Source organism: Lissotriton vulgaris, chromosome 1_2 (genome assembly GCF_964263255.1).
Source record: "Lissotriton vulgaris chromosome 1_2, aLisVul1.2, whole genome shotgun sequence".
Taxonomy (NCBI): domain Eukaryota; kingdom Metazoa; phylum Chordata; class Amphibia; order Caudata; family Salamandridae; genus Lissotriton; species Lissotriton vulgaris.
The window spans coordinates 268,955,862-268,981,461 of NC_141686.1; the positions used below are offsets into that span (position 1 = coordinate 268,955,862).

General features: G+C 47.5%; 1 protein-coding gene across 10 annotated transcripts in view; it reads right to left on the minus strand.

Annotated features, from left to right (window-relative positions):
* The window catches only part of PTPRF (protein tyrosine phosphatase receptor type F), a 756,588-nt gene that overhangs the window by 157,839 nt on the left and 573,149 nt on the right, over positions 1 to 25,600 (minus strand). For all 10 annotated transcript variants that reach the window (XM_086953202.1, XM_086953199.1, XM_086953209.1 and 7 more), the window contains one exon: positions 9,872 to 9,982. In XM_086953202.1, the coding sequence (XP_086809328.1) occupies positions 9,872 to 9,982 (111 nt within the window). The remainder of the gene's footprint in view (positions 1 to 9,871; positions 9,983 to 25,600) is intronic.

Below are 25,600 nucleotides of genomic sequence, written 5' to 3' on the forward strand. Positions count from 1 at the left end.
ACAGGGTTAGTAGCAAAGACATTGTACTGCAGGGAGGCTTTAAACTTTGCATTCATTTGGCAGGGCAGACCGTGGCTCAGAGCCTATGCTGGACCACTTGACACCTCCAGAGATGTGGAGAAAAGCATCTGAAACAAACCCTGAACAGAGGGAACACTGGCTCGCTTGGTTAAACATCATCTGTGGATACCTGTGAACAACCCGCGGGTTACAAGATCTAACCCCCTCATGGACCACAGCTCTGCCCCATGCAGGTTCAGAAAATAAGCATGTTCAGTTAGGTAATGTAGCCATGTAATATGTAAGTGGTAAGAGACCATGCAGTTTGTTTTACAAACAAGTAGTAAATAATCAAAATATTTAAAAACGTTTACTACAAACTTCAAAAGCCAACATGTTTCGTGACAATTCCAATTAGCGTGATGCTTCATCATGGCCAAGTACTCTTGAAATATCTAAATCAATGAAAGAGCCACCTAAATAGATCAATTAGTTGGATTGCATACAATTGAGTTCACGTTGTGTCGATAATCCATTGTTTAGAGATTCAAGATGATAATTACCCGTCTTTTGTAAAGGCGATTTACAACGAGCATCAGGAAGTCGGCATGATAACCCTTTGATGGTTCCGTTCGCAGTTAATTTAACATCATACGGGGCTCAGGTCTCTGCAAAAGAACTCAGATAGCACCCATTAGGAGGAGCCCACCTGAACCACACTAGGCCCATGTGGCTGAAAAATCATAGTAGAGGCCATTTCAGAAGACTGAGGTCACACAGTAGCCACAAGATTCTAGCAGCCCAGCTGGCCAGAGGGAGAGTGAATGAAGAGGTTGCTGGCCTTTAACGAGCTGGTGATCCTGAACCCTCCGCCCCACCTGTGCCTTGCGGTGTCCATATGACCCTCTTCTCTGGCCACAGAAGAACCAGCAGGTATTTCATGTTAACATCCCCTGTGTTTGCCAAACTGGTGCCACAAGAGGATACATTCATTCAGTAACTATATTTCTAGTTGGTACAGTTTTTAAAAATACTTTTACTAAAGTTATGCCTAAAATCCTAAGCACAAAATAAAATTTCCAGTGGGAACTGGTGACGCCATTATCGTCAGCGGGTGTCTTCAGATCTGTGGGGCACCAGCACTGGCTCAGAACTGGACACTTCTGGAGATGCCTTGCCCACTCCATCTGTCTCTCTTGACCAGAGAAGAACCACATGGAACCCTCACTGGTTCTTGGACACCAGTGCATGCTGGTCTCCTCCCATCTCCCCCTGCCTCCTTACTCACCACAGAGCTTGGATGCCTGGATCCGGAACCGTGTCTGTGACTTCTTTAGAGCGGAGTCCTAGATTTTAGGGCGATGGGTTTTTAGGGCCTGGGATTTTTTAACTATATTCTTCTTGCAGGTGCTGGAAGCTCGCCAGCTGAGGCTTGGGTGCACCTTACGGTGCCCACATAGATTGGTAGAGGGTCCATACGTGCATATACGGAGCAGGACTTGTTGTGCACACATAACTTGTACTGTTGATGCGCACGCAAGCTATGCCTGGTGCCTCTTCCGCGGCTTGGGGTATCAAGTGAGTCTGAAGGAAAGGGGGGCTGAACTCAGCAGCACTTTACAATCATCTGAGAACACAGGGGCGAGCCTAGTGGGATCACCCTGCATAATGCAGGAGGGAGAGGCTGTGCTTAGTGGAGTCAGTAGTATGCAGTGCATAGGGCAGAGTCGGCAATGGAGCAACAGGCAGGGCAGAGACCAGAGTCAGCGACAGCAGAACAGAGGGCGCGGAGGAGAGAACCTGTAATATACAGTACACAGAGTCTGCAACAGAACAATAAGTCAAGAGGGAGAATTTGTAGGCAACAGTGCAGGAGTCTGTAACAGAGAGCTGACTTGAAAGGGGCAGCACGTGTGGGAGAGTTAGTAACAGGCAGCGTAGAATGGAGAGTAACAGACCATGCTAGAACAGTCAGCCACGGGAGTGATTGGAACAGATAGACAAGGCTACGAGTCCGCGACAGGCGATGAAGATGGAAGAGTCAGCAACGGAGGATGACGAGGGTGAGTCGGATGGACAGAAGGATCGAAGAGGGTCACAGCACATGTGGGAGGGTTGGTAACACAAGGAGTCTGTAGTAAGTGGCAAAGGAGAAAGATATGTCTGTGCATACAGCGAAGGAGGGTGTAATAAGAGCGCAGAGTGGAGTCTGAGCAGTGTACAGGAGTAGGCTTGTAATATAGGGGGATCCAATGTACACTACATATGCGACTAGATCTGGGCGCGCACAAAAACGCAGCTTCTGTGCATAAACTTCAAGCAATGACACCATGAGTTATCCGCCCACCTCCCTGCACTTTAAGCTCCACCGAGAGAGTGCACAGGACCCATGCTTTGAAGGGCAGAGACATGAAAAGAAGGAAGATGGCACCAAAGCTGCCCCCATGCCTTGGTGTGGACACTGGTAGAAGTGATGCTTTAAGTCTGGCCACCAAACCAGTTTTCAGAACAGAAACATCGGACTAATCCCAAATTGCTGCGGCGGACACTCAAAAACCTGGCGAAGGCACTTCAGAACTTAAGAGCATCACTTGAGCCTCATGCCTCTCATTGGCTGTTCCAATCTCAGCCAATGGGGGGGGGGGCGGGGGGGTTGAGGTATCTCGAACCATACATCTTTAGTTCTCCTGTTCAAGTTATCATGGCATGGGGATGTGTTTCCAGTACGTCCTAAAGTCTGATCCCATCCAGTGCTAGGATTTAGCAGAGAAGTTACTTGCCTGCTACAATATTTGTGAATTGTCAAACTAGCGTAGATTCCTGTGCCTTGCGTCATCCTCCCATGTAGGCAGTTGGGCTCAACATAACATGTCGTTTACTGAAGCCTTAACCCCTTCGACGCTCATGACGGAGCGGTTCCGCATGAGCGCCGGTTGGGCTGTGCTCATGACAGAACTGTTCCGTCACGACGCCGCCCGTTATTTAGAACCTTCAGCACAGCGTGAAAATTCGCGCCACACTGAAGGTGTTAAAAGTTGTCCATGTACAAGATCAAGGGGGTCGGAATTGTGAACCAAACCACATCCATCTAGTTGTTTGTTTAGTAAGTGTTGTGTGTTTGTTAGACCGGAGACCGAGGCAGGGTCTAGGTTTCCCTCGGTTTGTGCAAGCAGAACCCTTGTGTGGTGTCGCGTTAAGAATCTGCACTACCCTGTGGCGCACGTCTGTTGAGCAATGCACACTTAAAATACTGAACTAACCACCTAAGCATCTAAGCAAGACCTCTGCCCACACTGGATGTATGTGTATATCTATCTATCTATCTCCCGGTATTATGGTATTTCTATTTTTGCCATTTCTGTCTGTATTTATCCATATTTATTTTTTTGCTAATTTTACCTGTATTTATCCATATCTATTTGAGATTTTGTATTAAAAAAAAGTGAAGCTGAAATGTGCATATTTCTGCATTTATTTAACCAGTTAATGTGCACTCGTGTCTGAACGCCTGACAGGTTTCAATGATATATACACACTCAGATGGTAAAATATGCACTTGTAAGAAAATATGTAAATTTAAGTATCAAGATTGTGCAAATCTACTGCCGTTTAATACTTTTTATTAAATCCATATATTTTTTTAATTCCCTTGCTTGTCAATCTGCACAGCTATTGGCCTGGTAGTCATGATTGACACTATTTAGACTCACTAAAAAACAAACCAATTTCCGTTTTTATCCACATTTAAAAATAAATACAGACAGGAAAATAAATGGTTTTCAGTCTGTATGTATCTGAATTTATCTGTAAAAACGGAAAACAGGGATATATACATATATATATATATATATATATATATATATATATATATATATATATATATATATATATATATATATATATATATATATATATATATATCTTAATTAGTAACACAAAAACAGCTGTCTTCACAATGACTGCTACTTACCATAACTCAGAAAGGATGCCAGAGTCTGGTCTGTGATGGAAGTAACAAACCCAAGCAGCGCTGTATAGCGCTATGAAGCACTCAATCCTAAGCACACGTGTCCAGTTCTAGAATACGTATCGCAGCAGTCTCTAGAACGGGCGTCACTGGCCCTTAGAAAGCATTCCATGTTCACTCCATCACTTGCCAGATATACAGCAGTAGAAGCTGCTTCAAGGGTGATACCCCCCTTTCACCATCAGTGAATCCAAGCTCCTCTCTATGCCTCTGGTCACTCCTTTCAGCCGCAGTGTATGCAACACCACCTCAGGGCTGGCCGGGGCATGTGGCCTTCAACGCAGCCACTTTCAATGCCTGGCATTACAGTTTGGGCTCACAGATGGCCTTGCTCCATCACTATCCAGCTTCTTGGTTTAAGAAGCCAGTGAGGTAGCTATCAATAGTGCAGGTGGTGCAGTCACACCAGGGTCCATGGCTGTAGGAAGCCATCTGGACCCTAGCTATGGCTGTATTGAACTATCCTACTGGCGACAAGGGGCCTATGCTCCCTGCTTACACTAGGGCTAAGGGCACACTACTTACGCCTCACTTTGGTGTTATACGCTGGATTGTGTCGCACACGTACAGAACACTGGTGCTAGTGCAGCCGCCATTACATTCCCAGCATTCCTTTCTCTCCATATTTTCAAGGTCATCGGTAGACGCAGGTGCCCGACCCTGAGCGTGCTTGTGGCACAGAAGGGAGATAGACATTACCAGCCTTGAGTAAGAGCACCTTTGGTAACCTCCAGTGGCACCCGAGGCAAAACAAAGGATGTTTTCTCATACTGACATTGGAAAAGACGACAGACACAAATGTGAGAAATGCTGAACTCTTTCACAACACATAAGAATGCACCGCAGAGTACAGACAGAAAGCGTATTAAACCCAAAGGCCATAAAGTGAAGTCTGAAGCGTCATGGAAGTCGACTTGTGAAATGTATGGGGTAGCGGAAGTGATGTCACACATCCATTGTCCCCCCTGATGACATCACAGATTAGGACCACTGCCCCATTGTGGACCTCGCACAGCCTTCCATTTCCTGCTTGGGGGATGAAGTGACGGCTACCAGTGTGGACACCACAAACGGTAAACATGGCGCCGAGAGCCCCGTTTACTTTCTGTTTCTGTGTCAGAGGCTGCAGGGAGCTCAGTTGGAAGGGTCCTGGCGGACCACTGAGAATAGAGCAGGGGTTCCCCACCTGGGGTGCGAGATGGCATTCCAGGGGAGGGGGGGGGGCTACAAAGAGGGAAGGCATGTACTGTATGCATAATAGGGAATGTGAGTTTACTTTTGTAGGGTGTGAGAACATTAATCAGACATTTTCTAGGTGTGTGGGGCATACAAAAGGATGTACCCCCTTGACTAAAGAGTTAGCGGACTCTACATTCACTCGCTCAGCGGGGGTCACTTCATGCAGGCGAGGTCTGCTCCTGAAACCGGTGCCTAATGAAGAGATATCCTGTAGAGGTGAGCGGTGGCAGCCAAGGAGGTCCCCTCTGGCTACGCGTCTGACAGCGCGCCCTCTCCTGTGCATCATATCCGCTGGGCCTACTTGAAACATTGTATTTCTGCTCACACAGCGAGCGGCAAGAGAAGACGAGCGCGGAACTGTCAACTGATCGCTGTCGATACCGGTAGGCCATCTGGTGCTCCTTGTTCATGCAGCACCTCTTCTATTTCCTTTGAACAGCGACCATCCTATTTTATAGAGTGACAGGTTTGCAGTGCAACATGGCTCCTATGGCCATGGGTCTGGTGTTCACGGTCGTGGAGGAGGAAAATGAGATGGCTGCAGTTTCGACCGCGCCGCTCAACCTACAAGAAATGCTGACGCTCCCGAAGAGCGAAGTTCCTTCTCCTTCAAGACGCCATTTCCATTCCTCTTATCGCTCACACTTTATCACTGTCACATATCTGCTCTGTAGGCGAGCAGGACCTGTCACCGCGCGCACAAGTGAACAGAGATAGGGCTGATGCGACATGTCACTTTGGGAAACAAGGGCATCTCGCGCCTTCCTGAGAACAGGAGCGGGGAGGGGACGCTTACCGTAGGAAGCCGCGCGCGACCATGAGTGTCCAATGAAGTCCAGCTCGCCTCGAACCACCTACAGTATTTCATCTCATATGAAAGGAGGACCTCAGCAAAAGAGCCTTGTAACACTGATGTAATGTCAGTGCCCCGGGCCATGCCAGGCTGGAAGATGAGAGGTGGCAGTAAGGTTTGCTCAGAATGGGTGAAGCTGATGGGCTCACAGGTACTCACAGGTAACAGCAATTGGACATTCACTGACAGACCCTGACAGTACACAGTGATGTGGAAATGGTCCATCTGCTCACCTCCACTCCTTACAGCATTGCTCGCCTGTTAAACACACAAGCAGTGTCCGAAGGGTGCAACAGAATTAAAGAAGCCTGCAGAAAAGGAGCCGTGCCAAACCGGCCAGCCACCAACCCTCAGTAAAAGCTGGGTGAAGGTGTAAAGAGAGGACCATGTTGCAGGCTTACGCGTCGCCACTGTAGGGGTTTTCTGTGGCGCCGGCTGCTTTATACATTATAAAAGGCCTTGAGGAACTTGAGCCACCTTGCAAATTCAAAACAAAGCAGGAACAATGTATGAATGCACTGCCTTCTAAGTAGCGCCTTCCTGCAAGACTCGACGACTGTGCTTTTTGTTCCATCACGAGCAGTGCCCCTTTGCCAAATTTCACAGACATCCAATTTGATGCGTCTAATTTTCAAATTAAGCGTGAAACAGCGATAAGAACAGATGAAGCAAACAGCTAGGTTGAGATTCATGGAGCCAGAAATCATCAGGTAAGATCAATGGGGGAGGGGAAGGGGGGGGGGGGCTCTGGAGGCAGTGTTCATCAGTTAAGACTGGTCAACGGGGGCTCTGGAGCCAGGGATTATCAAGTTAGACCGGTCAACGGGGGGCTTTGGAGCCAGAGTTCATCAGGTAAGACTGGTCAATAGGGGTCTGGAGCCAGGCAGCATAAAGTAAGACTGAATGGAGAGGCTCTGGAGCCAAGGGTCATACGGTAAGAATGATGGGGGAGGGGGCTCTGGAGCCAGGGAGCATCAGCAGGAATGGTGGGGTCTGGAGTACAGGATCATCAGGTGAGACCAGTGGGAGAGGCTGTAGAGCCAGAGTTCATCAGGTGAGACCGGTGGGGGAGGCTCTGGAGCCAAGGTTCAGCAGGTGAGACCGGTGGGGGAGGCTCTGGAGCCAGAGATCATCAGGTGAGACCGGTGGGGGAGGCTCTGGAGCCAAGGTTCAGCAGGTGAGACCGGTGGGGGTAGGAGGGGGGTTCCGGAGCCAGGGATCATCAAGCGGGACTGGAGGCAAATGCCCTTGAGGTATGGACCATGTGGTATTAATGGTGGGTGAGGGGATTCTGGAGCCAGGGAGCATCAGGTCGGACCGGCGAGGGGAAGCTCTAGAACCAGGGATCATCAGGTGAGACCGGTGGGGGAGGCTCTGGAGCCAAGGTTCAGCAGGTGAGACCGGTGGGGGTAGGAGGGGGGTTCCGGAGCCAGGGATCATCAAGCGGGACTGGAGGCAAATGCCCTTGAGGTATGGACCATGTGGTATTAATGGTGGGTGAGGGGATTCTGGAGCCAGGGAGCATCAGGTCGGACCGGCGAGGGGAAGCTCTAGAACCAGGGATCATCAGGTGAGACCGGTGGGGGAGGCTCTGGAGCCAAGGTTCAGCAGGTGAGACCGGTGGGTGTAGGAGGGGGGGTTCCGGAGCCAGGGGTCATCAAGCAAGACTGTAGGCAAAGGCCCTGGAGGTATGGACCATGTAGTAATAATGGTGGGTGAGGGGATTCTGGAGCCAGGGAGCATCAGGCCGGACCGGCGAGGGGAAGCTCTAGAACCAGGGATCATCAGGTGAGACCAGTGGGGGAGGGGTCTGGAGCCTGGGATCATCAGGTGAGACCAGGTGGGAGGGGCTCTGGAGCCAGGGATCCTCAAATAAGACCAGTGTGAAGGTTCTGGAGCCAAGGAGAATCAGATAAGTCTGGGGGAAGGGGCTATGGAGCCAGGAATCCTCAAGTAAGACTGGGGGGAGGGGGGATGGGGGGGTTGGGGAGGGGGATGTTCTGGATCCAGGGAGAATCGGGTAAGACCCCGGGTAGGAGGAAGGTTCTGGTGCCAGGGATCTTCAGGTGAGACTGGGTTGGGGGAGGTTCTGGAGCCAGGGAGAATCGGGTAAGACTGGCAGGGAGGTTCTGGAGCCAGGAAGAGTGTGGTAAGACCCCTGGGGTGATGACGTTTCACCAGGCATGGTGAATGACTGGAACTGCCTCAAGCTGCAGCAAGGTGAAGTGAAGTGGCCTACCCCACACTGGGGATTAACCATAGCGACAAAGAAAAGGCCGAGCTGGAGACTGGTTGCAGCAGGCAGAGGGTTGGTAACCCGCGGCCTACACATGCCAACATTCTAGGAGAGGAAAGTGGGAGATTAAAAGAATTTATAATAATTGGGAGAACGTATTTCTCCCATTGACTTCTATTGAAGAAGAGGCAATTTCAGGCGGGAGAAGGATAAAAAAAAAAAATCAAGAGTCTCCCGTCTGAATCGTGTCTATTGTCATGGTAGAAACATCCAGATACCCCGATTCCTCCCTTTCCGGGTCAAATGTTGGCTTCTTAGGTGGATTACAGCTAATGGTCCCTGTTTACCCTTTTTACTGAAATACAGACAAAAAACATGTATTTTCTTGTCTGCATTTACTTTTAAATGTGGATAAAAACTGAAATCGGGTGCTTTTTGAGTGATTCCAAATGCTCCCTTCCATGACTACCAGGCCAATAGCTGTGTGGATTATAGATAAGAGGGTTAAAAAGAAAGGAATTTTATAAAGAGGCTTAAACAGCAGTAAATATGCACAAGATTGATACAGAAATTTACATATTTTCATATAAGTGCATTGACTTTCTTCTGCGGGTGTTCGTATCACTGAAACCTGGCAGGCATTCAAGGATGAGCGCATATTTATCGGATAAATACATTTGGGAATATACCAGTTTCAGCTTCATTTTTTCACTAAACCCAAAAATAAATATAGGCAGGGCCTGGCTGGGAACAGAAACCGGTCCTGGCAAACTGCTCAGCGGCCCCCCCTTCCTGGGGTTAGGGGGAGTGCAGCCGAGCAGTTTGCGAGGACCGGTTTCGTCCGATTTTGTTACAGGGGATCGATATTGCCGACCCCCGGAAACAAAAACGGCCCACCAGGGGCCCAAAACTGGCCCCCACCCTAGCAGCCTATCGGGGAAGCGCCCGGTGCCCGCTGTGGCCAGTCCGGTAAAATTAGCAAAAAAGAAATATGAATAAATACAGATGGAAATGTCAAAAAAATATACCATGAAACCAGGAGCTCCAATTACAAAGGTGCTCTCACATGGTAAAGTTGTATTATTTAAAAAACTGCTATGATCTGAATGCCGAGGACAAATCTGGACTTATCATAAAATATACACAGATTTATGAGAGTTTTTAGCAGAGTGGGATCGACACTGCTATTGCTGGAACCGAAGAAAAAAAAGTCAGTGTATTCCAAAAAATAAAAAAACATTCCATGAAAAACAACCATAGCCGAGTTTTGAAGGGGTCATGCGACGGCCTGGAAGTACAAACTGGTCTCAGACCAAAGGAAGTGGTAACATTCAGGTTGAGAATCTAAATATGGCTACGTCACAGGAAGTGAGGACAGCAATGAAACATCACCACAATCTAACAGGCTTCTATTGACTTGAGCATGCAGATACCCTAATGGGGTAACCAGGGCCTACATGCAGGTGAGGAGCACCCTGCTGGGCACCAACAGGGGTCCAGGTGGGAACTTGCTTACCTCGCACATACAGGTTCGCTGGCGCCGAGTAGCGAGTCCCCGCACTGTTGGTGGCCACGCACTCGTACTTCCCCTGGTCCGACTCTTCGCTGTTTTCGATCTGCAAGGCACCTGTACAAAATAGGGAGACATGAGGAAGAAGAGGTTAGAAATTATCCTTGCACATGGAGGCATGTCTGCGGAAGCCTAGTTCCCAACACCACACTGGATGCCAGACGGGCTCATGGGTAGCGAGATGGTGGCAGAGCTCCACGACAGGTGACGTGTCCTCAATGACAGACAGATGTTCATAGACACTCAATGTCGGCTACACGTTGCCTTCAGCAGACAGATGGTCGCAACATCCAAAACAGATTAACAGGTACCCCCTGAGGAGGGAGGAGGAGATAGTGTTATGGGACCTAATGTTGAGTAAAAGATCTCAATGGAGATTGAATGATGTTCTCAGCCTCCAGATGTTGGTTGATGGTTTCCTTCAGAGACGGACCGATGTTGATGAATATCCACCGCTGGATACAAGGTTCCCCGGTGACTGACTGATGAACACGGACAATGAATGTAGGGTTATAGATGCCTTCAAAGGAGGACAGATGTTATTGGGTGCCCAGTGTTAAATACAAGGCATCCTCAGAGACAAAGGCTGTCCCCGAGATGTGTACAGGTAACAGAAAATCCTCAAAGAGACATCAGAACCGTCCACATTTCTGGTGAGATGTTTATAGAACACTTTCTGTGCTCAGCCTACCTCAGGTCCAGTCCACACACCCAACTGGAAGGAATACTGCAGCTCTCTCAGTGATGATAGGAAGGGAATAGGACAGACGATACTCTGTGCTCACAAAGAACACATTATGAATTTATAAACTGAACTGGACAGCCAAAAATACTTGACATTCCTACGACAGGGCATATCCTCACACACCATCCACTCATGGCAAGGACTTACACACATAGGAACAACTGCAGCAAGGTTCAGCAGCTGCCCTCCAGGCTGCTCACAAGCTATGGACGAGTTTTCTGCTAAAGTACAAATTAAGCCGACTTTGCTTCTAGGGATTGTCCCTCAAGCTAATCACAAGAATCAGATTGGCCCGTTCATGCCATGGCACCCTAAGTAACCAAGAGAAGGGCACCAAAGCACCAATGTTGTATCCTTGTGTAACTAAACTCAGATGGTCTGATTCCAGCTATGGACAACTAGACCAGAGCGAGGCCTTATTGTAGCAGATCTAATATCTGGCACAGCAACTTAATCAGCCCTAGGTCAGTCCAAAGAGGCTCGGTGTATGACCACACAAGCTTACACACCTCATAGACGACCTGTGTTGGATGCCTTACCCTATCATTTATGCTTTTCCGTTCAATTGGAGTAAATATCTGGAGTGTCTGTCTGCATTAAAGCATTGATCCCGTTATTCACGCAGACGTCATCACTGCATATGCGTTTGTGGCGTGTTAAACCATGGAGAATACTACTTTTCGAAGATTTTTATTGTGCCTCCTGTAAGCGGCGAGAAATTAAGACATTCCCCATTGATACACGGCAACAATGCTGAAAAAAGAATTGACTGAAAAATACCTCTTGGGTTTCCGGACAGTGAGAGTAACTTACTCCACGCTGAGTTGACCATGAACAGGACCTTCCGCAAGTCATGCTCAGCAGTTGCCAATTTGTTTTTTCAAATAGTCTTCAGTCTGCCCCGGGTGGTTCAGAAGACAGTGCATCCCGGGATCAACTGAACGTGTGACCAAGTGTCCAAGGAGAAAGGGAGATCGAAGGACCTGAAAGAAGATACACACCACGAGGCTACAAGAGGTATTCAAGGCGCAACTGCTAAGGTCCGCCCACCCCATCAAACACTACCGCCGCAACAATCCACTTTTGGTGGGATCAGAGAACTAAAATTACCAAGAACCAGGGTGTCCCAGCAAGATCATGCCCAATGGATCTTTGGAGACCATTAGAAGGGAGGGGGGGTCAAGACTGGCAGCCAAAGAGGTCTAGATCCCAGAGGATTCCGCGGAGGGTGGTCGAGGTGGAAAAGGTGAGCACTATATTGACACGGTGTGTGGTGGACTGAGCAGAGCTCTTCTATATGGTCCTCAGACTGGGGAAAGGTTAGCTTCGACTGGTACATTTAAATGTCCTGCCAGACTTGGACCTAAGCTCTGCCGTAGAGCCAATCACCCTGATTTGGGCTACATGGAAACAAACCAGAAACACACACACAGATGAGGCTCCACACCTGTTCTTGCTAACAGGCAAACTCAATGGGTTACGTTCTGTGTACGTGAGTGCGTGCATATCATTTTGGTACACACATGAGTTTGAGTGTGTGGATAGCTGCAATCTCTACCTCTTTTGCTGTGTGCACATTTTTGTATGTATGCAAGCCGATGAAAGGTCTTGTGTCTGATTACATGCACACTAACAGTCATATCTGTGAGTGTGGGGCTGACAGTAATGCTTCATATTAATGCCAGGTGACTACATAGTAGGTGTTCCTGGACTGCAAAGTATCACGTGGCACCTGCGAACACCTTGAATAGATGGCGCAGCTGTACAGTAACTGAGTGCACAAGATGTGAAAAACATTTTCATTAGGCCGTCGTCATGGCAGTGTGAATGACCGACACTTTCTGGAAGAGTTCAAGAAGCTGAGGTCCCTCTGATGGACACAAGGGAGAGAGATGCGGATGGTGGGAGAGTGATTGCCAGAAGAGCTTTTGAGTGGCTGAGTGGAAGCCAAGATAGATACCAGTTGATCCTCTTTGCATCTGGAAGAGATTTGGGGAGCGGGGCACAAATAACCGAAAGATTCCTTGAGTTGGGGAAAAAGGACAGAGGAGGCTAGGACAGCTCTTGCCATCACTCAGTATATTGTATGCGCATGTTTGTGTGAACATGTCTGAAACAACAGCTAGCCCCTCTGACATTAGCACTGAAAATAAATGTTGGTTGTGGGTAGCAGAAGATCACTGCCACATCACGTTTGTCAAAATAGCTCAGCCTCCTCTGGCGTCAGCTGTGACAGTCTGTTCCACCGCCCTCTTTCAGTTGTGTTGGAACAGCATCAATTTTGTCCTTGGTCCCAACATGGATGCCAGCTCAACGACAGGACTGCTATGAAGACAGATGTCATGATAGCTGTTTCTATACCAGCTGAGCTTGCAGAAGAACATATCAGCTCAAAACCCTAAGTGGAGCTTCCGGTAAAGGGACAAAGCAGCAGAGAGAGTCTCTAGCTCGCTAGTTAGATGGGTATTTGGCCCACAGAACCCCTCGCAGCTCTTTCTACCATTGGTATGATGTTTAGTGGCAAAGAATTTACCAACGGGTACAGGGACCCTCATAAACCAACCGTTGCCCAATCACAACGCTGCCTCCACAGATCTCTAGTGAGCCTTCCACATGAGAACCCAGAAGACAAGGAGCACGGGAAGAGGGGGATTGGATTGAGGTTGCCGGTCAAGTGACCCATCCAAAAGGCTTTCACCAGTGACAAAGAGTTAAAGGGAAGGTCATCCAACTACAAGCAGCAAGATGGCATAAAACCACTTAAAGCATTTAATGTTGGTTCCCCATTCAATGTGGGGCATAAATAGAAATGACTTCCATAGTCTGAGAACTGTATATATTCTTGACAAATGCTGGTTCCATTTACTTTTTTTAAACAAAAGCTCAGAATGGGTACTGAATTTAAGGTTTTATGTATGGAGAAGAAGCAAAAGGTTCTGTAGTCCATGAACTGATGTAAACAATCCAACTGGAGGGAGTGATGTGTGTGCATGTGTGGGTACAGAGACCATTCAAGATAGTTTTCACTGACCTCTGATAAACTGGCACACCAAACAGACATTGACACACATCTAATGTACACAAAGGCACACATAAAGCTCCGGAGATAGATACACAACATACATGTCTGTCATGAACATAGATTTTATAGACATTTTATTGTTTTGAATGTATGTATGAAAGAATGCATTTCTATGAACAAATGTATGGTTGAGTGACAGTATGCAAGTATTATGAGTGTCTGTATGCCTCATGAAATGAATGAGCCCATTATGCGAGCATAGGGGACATTCTTTCACCCCACCCCTTCTCCAAACATTCAGATCCACGAGTCAGGTAAAGCCTCTTTGCAAGCTAAGATTCAATCTCTTTGGCTAACCCAGTAGTGTTTGTTCCTACTCAGGATGCATCATACCGACTCTGCATTGATTTCAGAAAACTGAACAGGCCAATGATGCACATCTTTGACCTATAACAGGTAAGCTCTGATACAAATCTGAGGTTTTGCTGTAAACACATCATTGCCTTGCACCTAAATTACCAGAAGATACCACAATTGCAAAATGCAGAAGAAAGATCAAATGTTACCAGCCAAATGGACTGATTCAATTGCACGTCTGTTTGAATTAGCAAACAGAAACCCAGAAATCCAATGTGTTGTGGGCCTGGAACCAGCTTAAGATGCTGAAGACCAACATCGAGGCAACTGACAATCAATGCTGGTAACAGATATAAGCAGCTCAGAAATAAATTCACAACTCCCTTTAATCCAGGTTAGGTGCCAGTGTACTTTTGTACTGGCATCTGCATTTGTGAGGGTCAAATGTGTGTGGCCAGGACTTGGACCCAGCTTAGAATGCTGAACTATCGGTGTGAGTGTGACCCACGTCTACCAAACGTTGGGTGTTTAGCCCTACCAAAGGATTAGTGTTGGCTGGTCTCTGGGTGTCTCCTACGGTCGTAAAAAGGTGCACATAAGACTTTTTGAGAAAGACTATTGCCAGTAATGGGCCTGTCACTGGACTTGGCAGACACGTTTTCCTGGAACTGGGAAGCGAGTGACAAAGGCAACTTACACTCACTGTGAGCAGGTATCCGGGCAGAGGAATCTCCAGAGGAAGGTGATGGCTCAGGTGTTAACACCAAGGGTTGAACTGGTAACCGAGAAGGAAGAGGCAGCATCTACTGGCCTAGGCAGACTCGGAGGGTCCAGAAAAGGCTGTTGGACACCCCCACAGCCAGTATGTGACGCTGTGAACTGAGCTTGGCTTCACCAGGTGACTGACTCGGATCCAGCCCCTGAGCCAGCCTGGAGCTGGGGGTCGAGCTGTGTGACGGGAGGGGTAGAGGCCTCCATTGGGCACTAGTAGGTACTGCAAGGAACTTTCACTGACTGTACAGGCAAAATGGAGATGCCACGTGAACTGCTTCTTTGAAACACTGTACCCTTTAAGTGTCTCATCCAATTGTTCTTGTTTTGGCCTTAATCATAAAATAAGTTTGGTTTGTGGGGGCTTTAATGGGTGATTTCCTGATCAGAGTGATCTGCTGGTACCGCTGACCCTTGACACATTCTCTGAGGTAGCCTAACATCTCAGTCCTGTACTCTTTTGGGACAGAGGAGGGTGGATAGAGAACCTGTGTTTGCCTGACGAGGAGCTCGTTTTGCATGGTTTGGGGATAATATGCCCCACTGGACAACAAAGATTCCTAGACTGTGTTCATAGAAATCCAGCATCGGGTGGCTGCTCCACCACAAAAGAATCACAAGAGAAAGGCACAAGAGATTTGGGACCAAGGCACTCTACAAAGTGCAATCTACACAGATTGTGCCTACAATACTTGTGCTGCAAACATGTTGGCAAATGTAATATTGCCAAATTCAGAGCACTGGCCATCCAAGATGCCTAGAGCAGCTCACTTTTCACACTACCCACCAATGGCAGCTTCTCGCCATGCTCACAAGTACCCACTTCTCTCTGTGATCCCTAGTGCCGGCTCCTCACACTAGCCATCAATGCCAGCAGCTCATCCTGCTCATCAAGAGCAGCTTTTCATCCTGCTCATCAAGAGCAGCTTTTCACCCTGCTCATCAATGCCTGCTCACAAGAGTCAGAATCGCACACTACTCCCCCAGTGTCAACGTTTCTCACTGACCACCATTGCCAGCTTCTCACACTGCTCACCAGTTCCAGCTCCTCACACTGCTCACCAGTGTCAGCTTCTTACCCTGCTCACCAGTGTCAAAATACCCCACTGTTTACTACTGCACCACTGCAATCACTCACCAGTGACAGTTTCTCGCACTTCACACCAGTGCGTTGTACCTGCCCTAGAGTGGAAGACATAAATTCATCAACACATAGCTCTGACTGCAGAACAGTATGAACCCCAAAACCATTCTACACTGTTGTCAGTGTGTCCCGGGACTAGATAGTGAAAAGTTCTACTTCCACGGAGACAAACCACTACCTGAGCTGCCCTGCTGGGCTCTGTGGACAAACCCTGGTACGCACACTTCCTCATATTGGTCCCATCCAAGAATTCAATGAGATGATATGTTTGAGTCCCAGCGCACCCTACCCTGCGCCATGCAACGAAAAAAGATGGCAGTCAATGTGGATGCTTTTTGGAAGGGGAGCTGAGAACGGGGGACACGCGAGGGCCCCCTACTGGAAAATCTGGATGGATGGTCCATAGGTTTAACTTTGGAAAACAAAGAACACAACAAAAGGTTTTGTGACTGAGGCGTGAAGGTGTGTTAGATGAGCTTTGGGGTGGACCAGGAGCAACGGAAGGGGTGAAGTGGACCCAGAGAAGCGGACAATGAGAACACAGTGAGGGGGAGGGAGAACAGGGAATGGGGGTGAGGTGATATTGCCGCATTCTTACCTCTGATTGGTGTACCACCTGGCGAGGTAATACGAATGCAAACAAGATTAAAGAGAAGTGGTTAGTACAGAGAAGGAGGTTAGAAGAAACCAAAAAAAGAAGAAAAGCGGTTTTAGTTGTGTTAGAAAACGAGAGTCAGTAAACGGGGGCAAGAGCGACGGTCATAGGTAGTTAGTTAGGTTAGAACCCCTACACCTCCTAATACTACTTCCCCACATCCAGTTTTTCACATCTTAAGAGGGTTAGACATGGAAAGGGTGGGTGTAAACCTGGCCCCACCGACCCCTCAGGCAGAAATACAAAGTCTGAGGCAGGCACACGACATACTGTAGCTTGTGTGACCCCCTTTAATTATGTTTGTATGCATGCCACACCTGAGCAACTGAAGACTAACTTTGGCCCCATGCAGCTTACTAAGATTATATGCACAGGGATGGTTTTCACTACAGAAGTACCCCCTCCGCTTGAGGCCCTCATGGGGTAGCATCTGCATTGGTTGTACATTGGAACCACGCAGGCATTTACCACGCCTGCCTTAACAACATGGTCCGAAACACAAATGCGTCTCTACAATGCAGTCCTTTACCATGCAAGTTGTTACAACAACTTGCCTTGGGGAAAGCACTGGATTTTGGAATAGTATAATTTACTATTCCAACTCGAGACTTAAAGTCCAACATCAGTTCAACAACGCTTTCCTTAAGGCAAGGCTTTGTGGTTCGGACCGCGCGGTTATGGCACAGCATGGTTTGAGCCGCAATGAAAAGGCTGTTTCCCACCTGCAGCACGTGCTGCCCCTGTTCAAGGCAGGGCACATCACAGAAGTGCTGCAGGGGCTGCCCCTGAATCACATCAACCTCCAAGTCAAGGATGGGCTCAGGAAGAGTGATCCAGACATTCTTTTTCTTTTCCCAGTGTTGCATCAGATATGTCTAGCTGTTTGCATTGTCAGGCCTTCTGTAGGCGTCAGTGTTCCAAGGAGTGTTGATGTTAGCGCATGAGCAGTGAGATGCCCCCATTCGCATGTCTACCGTAGCCCTTTAACACACTGGGCTGTTTAAATCGGGATTGCCAACAAGAAACAAGGCTGAAAGTCAGGAGCTGAATTTTATGTTCCATTTCTCAGTTGTGCACAATGGAACTGTGATAAATGATACCATCAGTCATTCCTGGCTTTTCAGTCAACAGTATATTGCATTGGGGGTCTTGTAGCTTTACTGTGAACACTTTCATTATTGGCTCAAAAATCAAGCATGCAAAGTGCTGTTGGCTAAAATGACAGAATTGCTCGAAGGTGTTACATATGCCAAGGTACCACTTGTCTCCTATATTTTCAAGTTTTACAAAGTTGTTTAGCGCATTTCAAAAACAATGTTTCACAAGTAAAACCAGAAGTAAACAATTTTCATATATTTTGTGAGGGTTCACTCTTTCATTCACATCATACATCAAATCAGCATTGGAACCACAAAGCATTTTGACTTTTGTGTAGCAGGAAATTTTATATCGAGCATCACAATGAAAGGTAAAATCCGGACAGCAGCAGTGCAACCCTTCTAAAAACAAGGAATAAGTAACAGACAGGTGGCAGATGGAATGAAACATGATTCTCTCACGTGCACAGAACAGGCAGTGCTTTATTTGAGCCAGTGGTTTCCTGTGCTGAACACCAGCATTAATTGTCAACACCAGTGCTAGTGACAGTCTGCCACAAGGTGGCACTATCTGGCTAATTTAGAGATGAGCACAAAACAGTTAATTCCTAATTCAATATATGTTCAAAAATAACTATTACCTGCCTCCCAAGCCATTCTTATAACTTTTGGGGTTTGAAATAGTCCTAATTGTCACACTTGTAGGAGTGGGACAGTAGTTGTGTTGTTAGTCATTGGCAGCATGGCAGTGGCAATGTGTAGTGCAAGCTGCAGTGACCTCTTGGGGATAGCCAGGGCAGTTATTTCGTTTTTCAAATTAAGCATTGAGAACAGATACAACACAGATAGATAACACACTAAAAAGGGAATGAGAAGAGTTAAAGAAGTCTTGTGCGTTCTCGTAAACATGCATAAAGAAAGTACAAAACTCTTCAAAGAAACAGCCAGACTTCTTATGCCATTGCTGTACATTGATGTACTCGTAGGATGATGACCCCTCATCTACCTAATGTTTTTTAATGGTAGCTCCCTACCACAGGATTAAAACCAGGCGAGTCGAGCAACTGACCCTGCTCTTCGTTTTGGTCGCCATGTTTCGGCACTAGACCGTCTCCTTCAAGATACCAGGTGTCTGAAATTAAACACTGTTAAACAGTTCCTGGTTCATAGGGCATGTTGTGTAAGTGTATTCAATATCTCCTTTGTTGTTTTTCATAAAATGGGGCAACAGCAGTGAAAACACCCTTTCTTCATAGAACGAGTACACCTTGGGCGGAAACCGTGCAAACTGCTCTGCTTCAGAGAACAGATACTAAGGCAGCAGCGCAAGATTTCCCCCTCACAGGAAAGGTATAAATCAGGCAGCTGTGGCGCATACAGACTAAACAGCAGAAAGAAAGAATCTGAAGATAGCGACCAAAGGTGGTAGCTTCAGGGGAAAAGCAAATTATGTCACAAAATGCACCAAATGGGGAGTCTGTTGATGCCCAACAACAACAAAAAACAAAAATAGAGGAAGGACTACAAAAAAAGTAGAGAATTCCAGACCCAACCATGAGATGGCGGAATAATGCACAGCATGTGAATCCAGAAAAGATTCAAGCTGCAAAAGCAAGCTTCGCTCTCTCACGCAAGGAAGCAAGCGCTGTATCTCATTTCCTCAGAACCGATCCAGCGGGGCAGGCTCTTACCAGGGTGAATTGCTCACAGAATGTATACAGTTATGGCACGAGTGATGTAGGTCTCCGGGAGATCCCTGGAGCGGGTGCTTAACTCACTGAGAGGAACGTATAGGTGGATGAGAGAGTGACGGCATCCCACTTCGGCTGCTGATGCCGCTCTGAGACCGGCAGCTTGTGCTGATTCTTTATTTTACTACATATTGTCTAGTACCCTAGTAGGGGAATATGTTTTGGTGCTGACCATCCACACCTAAATACCTGTGCTCTAGGCACCTGCGCAGGCACCACTGCGTCGAAGAGCTTCTGAATGCGTGTGCACCGGGCACTGTGACAACCCAGGCTCGGAGCCGCACCTGTTCAAAATGCTGAGGATCATTACTGACCCTCTCTCTTCCAGCCCCAAGTCTAAAGTCTGAGCCAGACCCAGCTGGTCAGTGTACATGGCACCACCCCCGCCCAATCATCTTTCTGGGCGGTCCATGCAGCTCCTCCTTTCAAGGGTGGTGGGGTTGGGTACTTTCACCCGCAAAGTTTCCAAACCAACTAAAAGTGAAAGTCTTAACACAGAGGATTCGGCCTCCATTATTAGCCTCTCAATACAGAAATACAAAATCTTTTCTTTTTTCTTTTTCCTTCCCAAAAATCCGGAGTCCATAGGGCTGAAGAAATGGGTCCCATCCATCCATCGCGGGGGCGGGGGTGGGAGGTAGGAGAGGCTGCATGAATAGGACCGGTCGTTCTGTCCAAAGGGTGGTAGAGCTGGGACTACGCCAGTGTTATGACACCAGTTACAGATGGCCCAACTGGCCTTGGTGCAGGTGCAAAGAACTGAAGCGGTGGAGCCTGGGGAAGGTGACATACTGCCATTCAGACAGTGGAAGGCTACAGGGGTGTAGCTACCACTGGTGCAGCAGGTGCAGTGGTGCCAGGGCCATAGAACTCTGACTATACTGTATTTCAATACCCCCACAGCAGTCAAAGAAACCATTTCCCTTGCTAGGCTGCAGGGGGCAGAGTGAGGCTGTGGGTGGGCCTGGCTTATGGTCGAGAATAGGGGAGTTTAGGGTGATTGGGAGAATTTTCTGAAATCAACACTTTAAGAAGGGAAGGAAAGGGAGTCGGCTGCATCGACAGCGCGCTGGTGCACTCTGGTGCTGCGGGTGATGCGCATTGATTTTTGTGGGAACTCGATCTGTGGCAGTCTGGAGGGCGCTGTACGGTTCCCAGGCCACGAACCAGCATGACCCGAGGAAACAACGCATTAATAATGCAAAACAAAGCACTTTCGCGAAAAGCGAGAGGTTGATCAAGTATTTCCAATATAGAACGTCATTTTTCCGAAAGGAGAGACAGGACAATTCCCGATGCCAGGCGTGACTGCATCGGAGGTCTTGCCAGGCAGGACAAGAAACCAAGGTATGCCAGGCGTGACAGCAAGCATAAAGTATGGTCTGTGGCAGCACCCTTGAGCATGCCAGGCATCATAGCACCAGTAAGTCAGTGCTTAATTTGAGCAGGTGGTTTCTGGTACTCGGCACGGGCACTTTATTGTCAAAGTCGGCACTTGTTATATTCTACCACAAGGTGACACTGTTGTCTAATACAGAGAAGAGTATGACAACAGTTATTTATTCATTTCATATACATTAAAAATGACTAAGACCTGCCGCCCAAGGCAGTCATAGCTTTGGAGCCTGCAATAGTGTGAATTGTCACTTTTGTATGTGTCTGATGGTGTGTTGGTACTATCATTGGCAGCATGGCAGGGGCAATGGGTGATGCAAGCTGCAGTGGCCTCTTCACGAGAACCTGACACTTATTTTTCTACAAATTAAGCACTGCACTAGGTACGCCAGAAAGGGCTCAGCTGGCTCTCAGCAGTGGTCATCTCGGAGGATGTCCCGCTCCACACCCCTTTTTCGTGCACAAGCCCCCAATTCGCCTCTAGTTAGGGGAGCCTTGTGTACCCCACGGATGACCCCTGGCTTGACCTCTAGTAAAAGCATGATGTGCTCTCTGGGAAAGCTCACTGATGTCCTGTATGACCAGCTGGACATAACCAAAGGATGGACTTGATATGTACTATAAAATGAGCCTGCGGGACGTAAGTTTGAGTTTGGAGCCCCTTCTAGGATAGGTTTGGCCCCTCTTGCAATGAATTTGGTACCCCCCAGCAATAACTTGGTATCCCCCATTAGAATGAGTTTGAAGTCCCCCAGGATAGGACTGGTGTCTTCAATCCTGGGTGAGTTTGGTCCCTCACTGCGGAGAGTTTGGTGTCCCCATTAGTGTGGGTTTGGTGGGCCCCCATTATTGTGGGTTTGGTGCCCCCACAAGGATGAATTTGATGCCCCTTATGGTGAGCTTGGCGTCCCCCAGGGAAACTGGGTTGCTCCCCAAGATGAGTGTGTTGCCTCCACCCCATCCCAAGATGGGTTTGGTACCCCCATTAGGATGAGTTTAGTGTCCTACTAGGGTTAAGTTGGTGCCACAACCCCTACCCCCTCAGAATGAGTTTGGTGCCCACTAGGATGAGCATGGAACGGTGATAGTTTCACTTAAAGGTCTCTCTCGAGCGATGGAGACGTGGATCTCCTTGAAAGAGACGGAGGTTGACAGCTGCAGGGGCGTTGAAGGCACCCATCACACAATCCCCCAAGAGTAACAAGAGAGGTCTGATTGAGCGGTGATGTCAGCGCCAGGCTCTGGTGGACAGAAGCCACGATGGCCACTGATCAAGACCTGGAGTCATACAACTTAGCCTGAGGGCCCTCGAACCAGGCCAGATGTCAACAGAGGAGGCACCAGATTAGGAGCATCACAGAGACCACTCGGAGGAGGCCAGATACTCAACGAAATGTCGTATACTTGTAAAGCGCAAAGCTGCCCCAGCAAAGGGGCGTCCCGGAGCTGTATACCGCTGGGGAACCCATCCTGGCTTTCCCTGTGAGATAGTCCCTCCTGGGCATCTCCAAGGTGAAGACAAGCATCCCCGGCGCTGATGGGGCCGTTAGGAGAGATTTAGCAAGCTATTGCCCAGAGTTGCAGAGTGGGACCCATGGTCGGAGTAGGCACTGAGGCGAGAATTATCGAGTCCGCTGACCATGGCCCAAGACCCTGCCGCGTCGGGAATCGAACCCTAGTCCCGGGTCGACCTCTGCTTCCGGGTCTGCCGCCTCTAACCAGTGAGCCAAACCACTCCACTCCAAATGTTAAGATAAGTAGTAATGGTGAGATATGTCAGAGGAGGTGATTTACTCAAAGGAGAAGATACAGATCACAAGACCTCTCAGAGGAGGCCAGATACTCGACGGAGGTGGCCCTAGATCAACCATATCTGAGATGTCTCCGTAGAAGCCCGGTATTCAAAGGTGGAGTCCACCGGCGAGTAATACAACTGGAACTTCTTATAGGAGGTGAGCGACCCAGTGGAGGAGACATCACCACGAGCAAGCACCTGTGGAGACCCCGGAGTCCAGAAGACCTAATACTCCGAAACCACCTCCACCCATCTTTCAAGATTCATTTCATTTCAAAGTGCTTTATTTCGAGTATTACTCATAAAAGCAGACAAACATACATATAATAAAAAACAATTAAATTTACAACGTCATATTAGACTTGAGCACACACTTGATATTTAAAAAGACATAATACATGAAAGAATATCATAAGCAGGATAAATATGAAAAAGTGCCAAAAATACTGATCATAAATAAGCAATTTTTAAAAAAAGACAATATATCATAAAATTTCTAACCGACGATACATTAAAATTGAATATGTTATAAAGGGTAAAAGATGAATACAAGTCTAGCAGTCTCTGACCAAATAATCATTTTTTCCAGAGAATAGACTAAAGCCTAGCAGTCTCTGAGTATATCATAACTTGTTACAGAGAATAGACGTGTACTAATAATCTTGTAAACAACAGATTGAGTTATTGCCCTCTAATCGTTCTCTGTCTTAAAACCCAAGCCCACCCCAGGTACTTCGCAATGGCAGTAATAATCCAATTAGCAGATGTAGTTCTTAAAATCCGCAGTGCTACCATGCTATTTCTTGTTCCTAGGTTCCTACACATTGGGGCCAACCAAACTCTCCTAGGAATAGAGTACCTTGAACATGAGAACAGAAAGTGACCAAGGGTCTCATTGCCTACCCCACAGGCAGGACAGGTTGTCACGCCCCCTGCTTTCCATTTAGATGTTAAGTTGGATAAAGGCAAGGAACCAACCCTCAATTGAAAAAGCAGTTTCCTGTCCATGGGCTTTAATATGTAATCCCAATACATTTCATAATTTGGGTACAGCTTGGTCTCTAAGTAGCTAGTGGTCATGGACCCACTGTTTAAACTAAGCATACTTTTATTAACAACATGTTCCCAGTAGATACTTTTTATAGTAGACTTAGAAGGGAATAGGGCCCCGGCTGGGTCAACCCAAAGAGCATTAAGTCCTATATCGAACAAGGCAGTCTTCAATGATTTAAACCATTTAATTTTGTTGTAGCAATCTCTAGTGACAACATCTTTAAACCCATTTGCATAGTGAGAGAGCTCTGGCGTGGTCCAAAGCCTACGCCAATATAAAATCGGGCGTAGTTTGGCCTTGTCAGAAATTGCTCTCCTGCCTAGTTCATATCTTAGAGGCGATTGCGGGCTGCTCTGGGGGACGCCTATCAGATTCCTGTAAAATTTATTTTCTGAGGTTTGGAGCTCCTGAAGGTTTTCATACCCCCATAGTTCCGCACCATACAGGGCAGACCCAATTACTTTTGCCTCATAGATTATCAGAGGTGGTTTGATGGGCTTAGTAAACGATTTCCTTTGCTCTTTAATGATTGTGCCAGCTATTTGCTTGTGTCTTAATATAGAAATATTAAGGTGAGACTGCCACCTGTTATCGTTGGAAATATGTATCCCTAGGTAGGTAAAGGATTTAACAACCTCCAGGGTACGACCACTCAACGAAATATTAGATTTAAAATTTCTGTGAGGGTTGAAGGCCATTAGTTTTGTCTTGGACCCATTTACCTCCAGTCCATGAGCTACACAGAAATCATCAAATATTGCTAGTGCTTTTTGGAACCCTGCTGGTGTTTTTGATAAAATTAAAGTATCGTCGGCGAACATTAAAATTGGAACTTTTTCACCTGCAAGGGAAGGAGCATCAACTGCCTGGGACTGCATGGAGGAAACCACACCGTTAATAAAAAGGGTGAACAGGGTAGGTGCCATTGAACAACCCTGCCTAACCCCACGCTCAACTGGAAATTCGACGGTGTCATTACCATACCCACCCCAGCGAATTTTGGCATAATTGCCCTCATGCAGCCGCATGATTAGGGACAACAATTCCCCGGGGACCCCAAGTGTCACAAGAACTTCCCACAGTTTTGACCTTGGTACCAGGTCGAAGGCAGCCCGCAGATCAACAAATGCTGCGTACAGGCTGCCTCCGCCTAGCACCACGGTCCTCCACTGAATCAGCTGGAGGCGGAAGACTTGGTCGACAGTGCTGGTTGCCCTGCGAAAGCCAGCCTGGAAGGGGGATAAGATGTTGTTATCCTCAGCCCAATCAAGCAGCCTATTTACAATTACTCGACCGACTATCTTTTGGACTGTATCGATCAGACTGATCGGACGGTAATTACTAGGCAGAGCACGATCCCCTTTCTTGTATATTGGGATGATGACGGCACCCCTCCATGTCACTGGGATATCTGCACCTCTGGCGATGTGGTTGATTAGCAGATGGATGTATTTAGACCACCTTGCAGTGTCGTTTAAAAAAACGTCTGCAGGTACACCGTCGATGCCAGGAGCACGACCTTGATGGACAGATTTAAGTGCCATCATTATTTCATGCTGCGTAAAGGTGTCGGCTTCCATCGTTTCATGGGGTACACAAACGCTATCCGTAGCCAGGTTGCTCGATGCGTATTGTTCACTAAAAAATTTTACCCAAGCATCCTGGGGGACATTATTTGTGGAGGCATCTTCAATCCTGTCATGGCCCCATTTAACTATATGCCAGAATAACCTAGAGTTATTTTGGTCGCTGGCACTCTGTAACATATTCCAATGAGCTTCATCCCAAACTTTTTTAGCCTTAATTATTGAAGATTTATATTGTACCCTAGCCATCCTAATGGCCTCCTTGTTTTTATCTTTAATCGCGGCCCATAAATGGGCCCTGGC